At 32.8% G+C, this 13,371-nt stretch overlaps 1 protein-coding gene across 1 annotated transcript; it reads right to left on the bottom strand.

Moving 5' to 3' along the window:
* Positions 1-640: 640 nt before the first annotated feature.
* Positions 641-12,990, bottom strand: LOC111701665 (MFS-type transporter SLC18B1; the record flags this gene model as incomplete). Its single annotated transcript, XM_023473058.1, is given in 14 exon segments — positions 641-709; positions 1,606-1,713; positions 3,327-3,434; positions 3,582-3,683; positions 3,991-4,110; positions 4,370-4,454; positions 4,695-4,776; positions 6,837-6,935; positions 7,319-7,452; positions 9,267-9,348; positions 10,080-10,179; positions 10,382-10,487; positions 12,252-12,355; positions 12,964-12,990. Coding segments are annotated over 13 exon segments (1,209 nt in total), but the record flags the coding sequence as incomplete, so codon positions are not given.
* Between the last annotated feature and the right edge of the window lie 381 nt (positions 12,991-13,371).

The raw sequence follows: 13,371 nt of genomic DNA, 5'->3' as shown, positions 1-13,371 counted from the left end.
TAAATGACTTTAAAAAGAAAAACAGAAAAAATTTAAACATGCGAGAATAGATAACATTATTCTCTTAGCTTTAAGATAAAAATCAATGCTTTAAAACTTTTTTCAGTGTAAAATTTTGTCTTGCTAGATTTAATAATTTCTTTGAATGAGCTGACGTCGTGATAAAGAGGTAATAAGTAATATCTTGGCATATAAATGTAGTCAATACCGATTATTCCTTGGTACTTTGTGTACCTCCACTGTGCCAAGACAAAACTCTTGAAATAGACTATCTGTAGATGAATTCGAAAAAATTCCAATGATTATTAATTATCTCTTCTGCTCCCGGATGTTTAGATTTTTAAAATTTTAAATAATGTTTATTAGATCTATACAATTTAAAAAAAAAGGTTGAACAAGAACAGTCTTAGGCGGGTTTGAACAGAGTTCTGCTTACTACTTGGGTTCGAACAGGATATTGCGGGGTTCATGGCTTGCATGGCCTCCCCTCCCTAAAAACTTCTCAATGAGTCGTTCTTATCTTCAACTGTGGCACCTCTAAAATTAATGCTCATAACTTCCGCTTCCTCCCAGAATGTCTATGATGTTAGCATGTAAAATTGCATTCCAAAAGGAATTTCATATTATTTAAAAAAATTACCTTCATTAGGAAGAATGAAAGTGCAACTAAAAGAGCACTGAGAATAAGGTAGGGCTTTACAGATTTCTTCTAAAAAATCAAAATGTGTTTGTAGTAACTAGATCACCCACTTCAGATAACATAGATTATACATATGACATAACTATTTAAGTAAAATTTACGAGAAAGTAGTTGTATGACAAGACTTACTTTTTTACTAAAAAGAACGATAGGACAAATAGTTATAGAATATATCAAACAAGACATTCGAATATTTGTTCCCTCTGGCCGGCCAAACGGTTTGACCGAATGGGCTAAAATTTTTTGTTGACACTCATGGGGGGAGGCTAAAAAAAATCGATATTGTTAACAAACGGAACAAATTATTGTAAGATTTGTAATTGATGGACACATGATAATCAAGGACAGTAATTGAAAGATAGTTGATTGTAAAGTACTGATAAAGGATAATGGATTAGAGGACTGATAATTAAAGGACAGGTGCAATTGAAAAAGACTGACAATTGAAGGACAAATGATTGTAAAGTATTGATAAATAAAGGATAATTGATGAGAGAACTGATAATTGAAAGACAGGTGAAATTGAAAAGGACTGATAATTGAAGGACAAGTGCAATTGAAAAGGAATGATAATGGAAGGACAAGTGCAATTGAAAAGGACTGATAATTGAAGGACAAATGATAGCAAAGTATTGATAAATAAAGGATAATTGATAGTATGACTGATAATTGAAGGACAAGCGATTGTGAAGGACTGATAAATGAAGAACAATTGATTGTAGGACTGATAATTGAAGAACAAGTGCAATTGAAAAGGACTGATAATTGAAGGACAAATGATTGTATGACTGATATTTGAAGGACAAATGATTGTAGGACTGATAATTAAAGGACAAATGATTTTAGAACAAATAGTTGTAGGACGAAAAGTTTTAGGACAAACAAATGTCAGACGCCTGACTTACCCTATCACAAAGGTATCCCCATATAGGACTAGCTAAACTGTTAGCACCATCTCGTAATCCATACATCAAACCAACATTAGAGGGAGATAAATTAAACTGACGGATTATCTAAATAAAAGATATTTGAAAATTTAGAACTTGTTTCACTGAACTAATTAGATGCAATTATTAATTCTGGAGCCACAAACTGTGTGCGGAATTAAACCACCTGAGCCCAAAACTTAAGACAGGGTATCGTTATGAAAACCAGTTTTGAAACCCGGCTTTCGCGAATGGAGTACGGCAGTTTTGTGGATATCAATATTTTTGTTATGAAATATAATTTTATTTAGTTTCTTCATATTCTCCAGTTTATTAATCTATAAAATCAAAATCTACGCAAATGTTAAGACCCCAATAAGGAAATTCGGGAGATACGTTTAGTGATACTCTTTTAAATTTCGGGCTCTGGTTATAACTTATCAGATATAGAACAGAATTACAGAGAATGTCGTCGAAAATTTAAGTGAACCTACAATTAAAGAGGGTAAACCCTTAAAACGTTGTTTTTATGGTTTGAAAAGTGTAAAATTTTGATAATTTCTCCATGGTTTCTGAATGGTTTCTCTTACTTGATCACACAAGTAAAATTCAATTGTAAGAGTACTATTGTGCATCGGACGTGAATGGTCACTTGAAATCACGTTTAAAGTCACTTTAAGAAGAACTTATTGCAGTATTTTTTTGTCGTCGAAAATTTAAGTGAACCTACAATTAAAGAGGGTAAACCCTTAAAACGTTTTGATAAATTTTGATAATTTCTCCATGGTTTCTTAATGGTTTCTCTTTCTTGATCACACAAGTAAAATTCAATTGTAAGAGTACTATTGTGCATCGGGCGTGAATGGTCACTTGAAATCACGTTTAAAGTCACTTTAAGAAGAACTTATTGCAGTATTTTTTATTTGTAAAATGAGTAAAAAATCCCTTCAACCCTATTCCTGCTGAGGGGGGGGGGATTGACCCCCCTGTAATTTTTTTACATAACTCAATAAGTATTGCTCTGAGGCAGTTGAAATACTTTTCCTAAATACCCATAGCCCNGTCCTCATGCACACGGCCTGAATGACTAATTGTTCCTGTAACAAACTAAATCTTTGTTTTGACCCACTTTTAGCTGTCAGATTTGATCATTTAGCTTTTTAAAAAGCGTATGACATATATAAGGAAACGGATTGCGCAAATTTTGCAAAGAAGTTTTAGCAAATTATGTGCATAAACTCGTCAAAAGAAATTTGCACATTTTTAGTTTTTCTTAATTAGACATCTGAGGCCGAATTTAAAGAATTAGAGCCGCGGCTTCAAGTTGAGACGCGGCTCAAATATAGTTGGTTCCATTTAAAATTGTATTCAATGTTTCAAGATTTAAGTCGCCGCTCAATTGAAACCAGTTGCTAAATTTTTTGCATATTTAAAATGACATGGTCAAGGACATTTCAAAAATTTATATTTTATCATTTTTGAACTTTTTTTGGCAAAAATTTTTACTATTTAACTGGATTTGCGATTTTTTTTGCAGATTCTAAAAGTTGAGCATTCCAATGATGAATAATTTGTCATATTTAGACATCAACCATGCATGGGTTTAGAGGGGGACCCCCCCCCCCCCTCACACCCAGGGAATTCTCGTTTTCAAGTACCTCAGCAGGGGTAGGGGTAATCCATAAAAACAAAATGTTAACCTGAGGTTCTAGGTTGACAGAGAGGAATCCGTTACAGACAGTGGCCACAATAAAAGCTAGGAAACTAAACCATATGGTTGGAATGGTTAACATCTTAAACACAGAAACCTGAAAACAACTATTCTCAAAATCATCCGATATTGTGCTTCTAACTACAGATACTTTTATTGATTATTAATTTGTCTCTGCATCCTGAAGACAAAGAAGCATTACATTAAAATGTAAAAAAAGTAGTGCAAGATAGGTGTAGTAAACCTTGTTTTTCTTTTTTCTTTGTGGAGAAAGGTCATCGTCATCATCATCATCTTCAGTGTCAGGAATTGGCATTATAAACATTGAGATGAATGCAATCCCTATCTAAAAATTAAAAATAGAAATTATAACAAATAAAACTTTAAAAAGCTAGAAAATAAATAAAAAAGCTTTTGCTGAGTGTCAGCGAGTGAATACGACATCCACCGTGTACACTTTTACATCACTGGGTTCAATGCCTCAGGAAGCTAGATGTCCATTGTTGGACAACGTTGACATTGGAAAGAATTAAAAGAGGTGTCAGTTATATAAGGCTGAACTGTCAAAGTAAAAGAGGAAGGAAACATAGAAATCATGAATGTTCAGGTTAAGATCCAATAGTTCAAGCCTCTAAACAATTCATGTATATAACCTGAACAATACCCATTACTAGAAATGGCATGTAGAACCCTCCAAGTTCATACAACATACCACCAAGCCAGGGTCCGCCCAGCTGAGCAACATTCATGGCGGTTCGAGTCAAGGAAAATATCTGAAAACCATTGTTTAAAAGTGACTTAAATCTATCAAAATAAATTTAAGAAATTCAAGTCTTTGAAACAGTTATTTTCGCAACATTCAGATTCTTTTTAGCCGTGCTCTTTTTTGTGAACGTTCGTGTTCTAAATGAAAATAAGAACCTGTAAAAAGCTCTAATCTTACAAAAAATATGCAAATAGTATCTGGAAAATGATTCACAAAACGTTTTCCAGTTTGTTACAGTTAAACAAAAATTTGTTTTAAAGCAATTCCTTCGCCACTGCAGTTGGGAACTCACATGCAGTATACGTGAAAGAAGAGGTTATAACAAAAGCATTGCTCACAGCATGAACAATTCTAGAAACTTGGGACAATTAAAAATTAACAAAGAGAGCAACAGTTTGAATTAGGCCTAAGGGACTCCGAAATGAAGGAAAGGTTGTTGGTCTTGAATTCCAAAATTGACATTAGAACTTTTTTCATTCGTTAAAAACTCATTTCGTTAAAAGAACTTTGCCTGACAGGTGTTAGGCATTCACTTTTCTGTCAAGAACCAGGAAAAACTACCAGTTTTCATGCTTTAATATCCCAATTTCCCTAATGAGGACTGCAATGGCTACAAAATAAGGTCCAGGATGAAAAAACTCGAGCATTCCAGCAAGAGCACAACAAACTCCGCCTGAATTTGAACAGAGTTTTTTTTAGAACGCACATGGATATTAACAATTGTGCAGGAAAAATTTTTGACCCGGTTGGTATAACGCCTCGTTTAAAGGGACTGTAGACGTAAAATTGAGAGGCACACCTGATTTATAAACCGTCGTCTCGGCAAAATAAAGAATTCCCGTTTTCTCATTGAACAATTAATACTAGTTACTCGCGGATTTAAGAGTAGTAGAAAAAAGAACGTATTTTATATACTCCACAATTTTTACAAAGAAAAACGAGGATAATATTCTTTTTTTTTGCTGAGAAAAAGGTCTAAAGGGTAACGTCGTAAATCTGATATACCTCTCTTTTAATGTAGAGTTACTTGAATCTACGTCGACATTTCCTTTAAGAAAATCAATTTTCAGATTTTGAGTTAAAAGACTATTCGAAATTCAAAAAAATGAATCCTTAAAATAGTATAATATTCATTTTCAAATACCAAACACCATATAATAATGTATGATGGTTCATCCAATTGAAAAAATAATGTTGATTAATTTTGTTAAGTATGTTCAATATTCCTATTGGCTGATTATTTAACAAAATACGATTGAGAAAATCAGTTCTGGCAGTATTTGCTTTCGAAACCAGAATTAAGAAAAGACGATGTTTGCGGTAAAATATTAAAACGTAAGTTAACACTATATCATAAAAGAAGACGACCCACTTATGTTTATTAGTAAAATTTGTATTTTTGACTAAAGTTAGGTTCCAAGGTAGAGATAAATAATCAAAAAATATTTAGCTCAAAGAATGCATTATTCTTTCCTACTAGGTACAGGAGGGAGGGAACCCCCGGACGCCATAAGCCTCCACTATGCAGACACGAGCCTCCCAGAGTTGCTAGGAAAACCAAGCCTCCGCTTTGCAGAAATGAGCATGCGCAACACATCAAAATGTGCCTGTGTAATACAGAAGGTTTTTTTAAACTTGTGTTTTAAGTTTAAATAAAAGATTTTTTTAAAATTTTTAGACATAGTGGCATGAGAGGCTTCTCAAAGATGAGAAGTATTTATTAATTATCATAAATAGTGCCTAATTATGACTAATAAAGTGGTATCTAAAACTTTAAACATTTTTTACACAAAAAGGAAAATATTTAGAAAAAATTCGAATTGAATTTTATTTCATCTTTTATAATCTTTGATTTAAGCAATACCTTTTTTTTGAAGTTCAAGTTAAATCTAAAAAATTTGTATTTATTATTTAAATCTTAACATTTTCCAGAAAAGATATTTTTTAAATCAAATATTACAACAAAACAAACCAAGTTTACTCCAGAAATATTTCTCCAAATATCTTCCTTTCTGCGTAAGAAATGTTTAAAGTTTTAATATAAATCTTATAAACCACTTTATGAGTCCATATATGTTTCTAATCATGACAATCATAAACAACTCTAATCTTTAGTAAAATTCTTATGCCACTAGTCTACGTCAAAAAAAAATTGTTAAAAGTTTTCAGCACTCATAAAACCAAGATTTTAAAAAAGCTGTGCTGTCTGGTGGAGACTCGTTTACTGCATAGCGGAGGCACGGTCTGCATAGCGTAAGCTTTGTCTGCATAGAGGAGGCTCGGTCTGCCTAGCGAATCTGGGAGGCTCGATGTCTGCATAGCAGATGCTCATGGCGTCCGGGGGGTTCCCTCCCTAGGTACAGATTTGGGGGCGGAAGTTAATCCATTAATGATATTTGTATTTTTAATTTTTAAATTTTTCTCTTCTTCTAATACTGTGGAAACGGCCATTTTTTATTAAAGATGAACAGGAGAAAAATCCAAAAGTCGTGTGAACAATTTACATACAAAGACAAAAGAATTTCTATAAAAAAGTGCAATTCTAGTGGTTAAAAACATCTATGGAAAGATGAGATTTCAGCGGAATTGTTTAAAAACAATAATTATATATTTAATATATTTGAGAAAAAAAACTAAACAATCTCTTCATTCCATTTTTCCATACAATTTAAACCATAATTAACATGAAAATATTTAATCCAAAGACATTTATAAACAAAATTATATTTTTACCTACAAAAAGTCCGGAGCAATAAGCAAACTTGACTCCAATCAAGTTTAGGTTATTTCCAACTATTGGAGTAATTATGAAGGCAGTTAGACAATTTGTACCTAAATAAAAATAAAAGGACAATTGAATAAACAACATATGAAAGGTCTAAATATAACATTGAAAGTATTGGCTACGTAATTTCAAAAGCCCTTGTATAGAGTGGCATGTCCGATTCACAACCTCACCCTGCAAACATTTAACTGAGCAGCAATGATCATAATATTGTCGTTTTTCTATCTCAAAACGTGTTGAATTCTAACAACTTTTAATCATTAAGCATAAATCCACAACATTTATACAAAGAAACTACAATTTGAAGAATAAAAATTCCCAAGGAAAGGATAATATAACATTCTTCCTTGATCGTACATGTGAATCAGACATGCCACTGTATCAGTAGTGTCACGTGAAATTACGTCTTAAGTTCCTTTAAGGCTCTCACCAATGATTAGACCATATCCTGAAGCAGAGACTCCTTTGCTTTCAGCAATAGCTGGGAAGAATGGAGGAAACAAACAGACAGTAAATGCAGATGAGAATGTAGAAACTATTGTAATACAGAAGATCAACACTTGCCTGAACAAAAATCAGGAGTTAAAAATCAAACGACTTCCTAACAATCAAAAATCTTACTTCAAAAAATCCTAATCTTTTACAAGCAACTTAAACCATATAATTTTATATTTTAGGTTTCGAATTGTGATTTTAGATTTAGCTATTGCAGAGATGGTTGTAACTCATTCGTCATATTATTTACAAATTCAGATATGTGCTGTCAGAATTGATCCCAATCTTTAGCTTGACCTTTGTTATAAACACTACACCCCCACCCTCCCTTGAAAAAATGATTCACTTAGTCCTCCTGTTGGCATATACTCTGCTCAGGACAGGCCCGTAACCAGGGGGGGGGGAGATGCAAACGGACAGGTGCACCCCCCTTCCTCCTAAAAGGGGGTGCAATGACGAATTTGCACCCCCCTTTTTTAGATAAGTTCTTTGGTATAATCTTCTCTTGAAAAATTAAGATATTAGCATTCAACTTTGTTATCATCTTGTATGCTGTATTTGGAGGGAGGGAAGGCACACATTCGTTTGACCACAAAATACGTCACAACTTACCATTATTTCTTCGGATCGCACCTTTTTTCGTCCGGCATTGTTTACAATCTTTTTTAAAGTACTTTAAGTTATTATTTCGAATTTTGAGCCACGTCATGTTGTTTAGAATGGTTTAAACTATTTTATCCATTTTTTTTTCTTTGGACAAGACCATCTTTTACAGGTACAGTAGGCATAAACCAATTCATGCAAATCTTTGTTTCACAAACCATCAAGCAAAATTAAAACCAATTGTTATGTTCCATACTGAAACAATGTCAATTTTTAGTTGTTGATCCTAAAAGTTCCAGCGCACTACACCTAAATGTTGCTATTTAGGAGTAAAATAAGAAAACAAAATTACCGGACGAAATATATGTGTGGAACACACATTTTTCTTTCTTTGCTAAATTGGGCTTGAATATCTTTAAATTTTTTAGACAATTTATTATACAAAATCAGTGAATATGATTAGTAATATCAAAATTTTCTGGTGTCCAATATTGTAAAATTTAAACTAAAAACTAAAAATAAGAAAATTTTCCTTGTGCCATATCATACAACATAAAATTCAGGTAAAACTTAATTTTCATAACATAAAATTCAAGCTAAAATTAGTCGATTTCATACCAAAATTCTAAAATTCTGCCCCCCTGCATCCCCTCCCTCCTTCACTGCGTTTCACTCGGTGCTCCTAGGCCTATAAAACAACACCCCTCTTTGCCCCCCCCCCCCTGGGAAAATCCTGGTTACGGGCCTGGCTCATGATGCTGATCGGCAGTCGCAAATCCAATTTATCAGTCTTAGCCTAGCGTCTCCACTCAAAGGGATTGTAAGCGTAATTTCAAGTGACCCTTCGGCCTCTATGAAAAGATTTACAACATTACCCTTGACACCGTTCTCTGCAGTCAATAATGTGGAAGGCATGCCGTTTTTCTGGTTTAAAAGTGGTTAACTGTCATAATTTATACATATTATGTTTTCCTGCAGTTGAAATGCGGGAGCCAATTTTCTATAAAAACAACAAATACTTGATCAGACTAGACTTTTAAGGGTGCCGTTGTGAATCGGGCATTGCCATCTTCACATGGGGACCACTTGAGTTTAAGATTACAGCCCTTTTGAACAGCCAACACCTTGGTCAAATTAAATCGTTAAAATTGTTTATTGCATAACGAACTATTGTGATAAGCTATTGTTTTAATATGCCATAGAGTAAATCTTTCATGAGTGAAAATACACTGTTTTCCGGGTTGAAATCAAAAATAGAATTTTACAGTGTAGGTCCTCACCTTCCTGTCATAACAGATGTTCCTGTACTGCTGGAGTTAGAACTAAGTTCATCACTTGCTGAATATTTTCCACTATCAGAATCTAGTAACAGCTGATTGGAAATCATGGCCTTCTGTTTGGAATTAGGAAGACAATTTAGTCCTATCACAACTTTTTAATTTATCAATATGTGCCAGAATTTCCGATATATAATAAAATAATACAACTTAAAAATTTAAGAATTAGAGAGAATGTTTAAAAGATTGTGATTTTAATTAATCTTCAATTGAAAGAGTGTCAAGTCTGATTCACAACGGTATCCTTAAAGACTTTGTCTGATGAATTATGTTTTCTGGTTTTTGAAAAACGATAACTTTAATTTGTAGTTTCTCTACAAAAGTGACAATTAAGCAGTTTTTGCTTTAGCCTTCAGGAACATTGGGAAAATTAGCAGAATTAAACTCGTTTACCAACTAGTAAAACGACAGTGTATTTCACATTATTGATCAGATAAAGGTTTCAAGGGTGCAGCTGTGAATCGGACATTGCCATCTTTGCATGGAGGGTCACTTGAAATTAGGCATCTCTTCAGTCAATAGTTTTAAAACATATGGGGGAAAACCCTCAAAAACCTCTTTAACTTGTATGCCTTATATAAATAGACGACAAGAAACGAAAGAAATTTGTTTTTATCTACAATTGTACAGTAAAGACGGTTGTTTATGCAGTAATGCTTTAATTATTTCGATGGAGCTTAGCTTAACATTCTTTCCCTAGGTAAAGGTAAGACTGCAACGCAGAATACGCATACACTCCCTTTAAATCTCTATTACCTGATGAATCCTCCTCCTCCCCACTATTGTACTCTCGAGCAGGTTGCCTACTTCCATATCTCTTTACTTCAGCCCGAGACAGTAACGAGGAATATTCGGTCTAAACATTGCTGTATTAGAACAGAAATATCTTTAAAATATAAATTGCAGGCAAATAAAACTATTAAAATATCAGAAATGTTCTGGACCATAACCCTTTAGAAAATTGAAAATTTGGAAAGAAAAATGTGACTGTAACGGCATTATTTTGAAGAAATAAATGATTGCCATCGGTTGCTTTAAAAAAATTCAATAATCCTTACTACTTTAATGTCTGGAAGGTTCTCGGCTGAATTAGAAGTTTCATTTGATGAGTCCTCTGTTACTTCAATAATTGGGGTGGACGCAGTCTGAGATATTCTCCGTTCTCTGGTAAAAAACAGATTGGTAATTAGTTCTCTGGTAGAAAACAGATTGGTAATTAGTTCTTCTGTAGAAAACAGATTGGAAATTAGTTTTCTTGTAGAAAACAGATTGGTAATTAGTTCTCTGGTAGAAAACAGATTGGTAATTAGTTCTCTTGTAGAAAACAGATTGGTAATTAGATCTCTGGTAGAAAACAGATTGGAAATTAGTTCTCTGGTAGAAAACAGATTGGTAATTAGTTCTCTGGTAGAAAACAGATTGGTAATTAGTTCTCTTGTAGAAAACAGATTGGTAATTAGTTCTCTTGTAGAGACCACATTGGTAATTAGTTCTCTTGTAGAAAACAGATTGGTAATTAGTTCTTTTGTAGAAAACAGATTGGTAATTAGTTCTCTTGTAGAAAACACATTGGTTAATTAGTTCTCTTTTAGAGAACAGATTAGTAATTAGTTCTCTTGTAGAGACCACATTGGTAATTAGTTCTCTTGTATAAAACAGATTAGTAATTAGTTCTCTTGTAGAGACCACACAAATTGGTTAATTAGTTCTCTTTTAGAGAACAGATTAGTAATTAGTTCTCTTGTAGAGACCACATTGGTAATTAGTTCTCTTGTATAAAACAGATTAGTAATTAGTTCTCTTGTAGAGACCACATTGGTAATTAGTTCTCTTATAGAAAACAGATTAGTAATTAGTTCACTTGTAGAGACCAGATTGGAAATTAGTTCTCTGGTAGAAAACAGATTAGTAATTAGTTCTCTTGTAGAGACCACATTGGTAATTAGTTCTCTTGTATAAAACAGATTGGTAATTAGTTCTCTTGTATAAAACAGATTAGTAATTAGTTCTCTTTTAGAAAACTTATTGGTAATTAGTTCTCTTGCAAAGAACAGATTGGTAAGTAGTTCTCTTGTAGAAAACAAATTGGTAATTAGTTCTCTCGAAGAAAAAAGATTGGGTAATTAGTTCTTCTGTAGAGAACATATGGGTAATTAGTTCTCTTGTAGAAAACAAATTGGTAATTAGTTCTCTTTGTAGAAAACAGGTTAGTTATTAGTTCTCTGATAGAAAACAGATTAGTGGTTAGTCCTCTTGTAGAGACTGCAGATTGGAAATTAGTTCTGTGGTAGAGAACAGATTAATTATTAGTTCTCTGGTAGAGAACAGATTAGTTATTAGTTCTGTGGTAGAGAACAGATTAGTTGTTAGTTCTGTGGTAGAGAACAGATTAGTTGTTAGTTCTGTGGTAGAGAACAGATTAGTTATTAGTTCTCTCGTAGGGCTTGGCATGTTCCAACTTTTACTAGTCGTTCTGTTAACCATTAAAAAAGTAAAATTTCAAGCAGCGAGTCTGTTTGTTAACGGCATTTACCTTTTATTTTAAATAACCGTTAGTTAACGTTTTAAATTTTATTAACGGCTTGGACGGAAAATTTTCAAAGAGTTTTTTGATGTTTTTTTCAGAATTAACTGAGTTAATTATTTAGATTTCAGATTCGAGGACAACATAAAATTACAAAATGTTTCAAAACTGAAAAAAGTTTGCTTTTATTAAAACTATGCAAAATTCGTACCCTAAGTAAAAGTGTAAAAAGTAACCAACAAAAAAATGATTTGGTAGGGTTTTGTATGTCTCTTTTCTAGGGTTTAAATTTGGCATAGTTTTTGAAATTTGAGAAACTTCTCAGATTTCTGTGGAACCTTTCAAAAGTCAAAAAAACGAACCTATCATCGAACTTTTATATAATCCTGACTAGAAAAGTTTACCTATTTCCTGGCATCTCACGGTATCGTATTCTTATCTTGGTGTGCTCAATAGTATTCCTGTTGGTTGGTGTTGTGTTGTTGTTGTGCTCAGGATCCTCTCTTCTCAAAATAAACAGGGTTTTCCAACAAACATGAGTTTTAAAAATTAAAATCAAACTAATTGAAAATCATGACTAATTTTTCATACTTAATGCCTGACCCAGAGTGTAATTATGTACAAAGATATTTTATACCATCCTTTCTTTAAATAACTATGGGATTTTTCATTTCTCAGAGCAAAAAAGGAAAACATCATAGAAATCCAAAACTAAGTTTGAAGGAACTGTCCCCTTGTCGACTCCTGATGCGCGATTCACAACACTAGCCTTTAAACCTTTAATGATCAAGGATGTAAACGCTTGTAATTGTTTATAACTTTATTTACAAGCTCTTATATTTAAGAAATATTAATATTGATAGAGATAAACACGCCAAGTTCTAATTACCATGGATGTTCAGTCAGAGGTTTAAAGGGTACCTTAGTAAATCAGGTATTCCCCTTCCCCTTTAAGTTAATTGATTACTAAAATATATTAGTTCATTAAAAAGACACAGTTATTGAAAACAATTTAAGAGTTGACACATTAAGTTTTATTAATTGAGACACCCTTTATGAGTTGTCATTCAACAAAATTCATTAAAAATAAGGCAATTCGCTCAACACTTAGCTTACCTGTTTAAATCTGCCAGTGAAGCAGACTTCTTAATTCCTCTGAATACAAGAGATAAAATAAAAAAGTTTTTACTTTTCAAAGTTCAGTAAAGAATACATTAGGTAATTTATTTTCATGACTATGATTATGCTATTTTTGTCTAATTTTCATTGGTGGGGGGGGGGGAGATAAGGGATTGTCTCAAGTCTAACTTTTCACGGCCAGCTCGTTAAAAAATAGACCTATAAATTGAATGGTTAGGGTGCTAAAGAGGTATTTAAAAAGGTAAAAAATAACGTCTGAAAAATGTAAAAAAAAAAATTCTTTTTTACTTTTGACAAGTATTAACATGTGACATATGATTTCATGTGACACTGTCATTGTATTAATTTTTAAATGACTTTTTAATAAATAAATTTTAGCTATCT

Source organism: Eurytemora carolleeae, unplaced genomic scaffold (assembly GCF_000591075.1).
Source record: "Eurytemora carolleeae unplaced genomic scaffold, Eaff_2.0 scaffold144, whole genome shotgun sequence".
Classification (NCBI taxonomy): Eukaryota; Metazoa; Arthropoda; class Copepoda; order Calanoida; family Temoridae; genus Eurytemora; species Eurytemora carolleeae.
The sequence above is the reverse complement of the archived record's forward strand: the minus strand, read 5'-3'. Positions and strand labels throughout refer to the sequence as shown.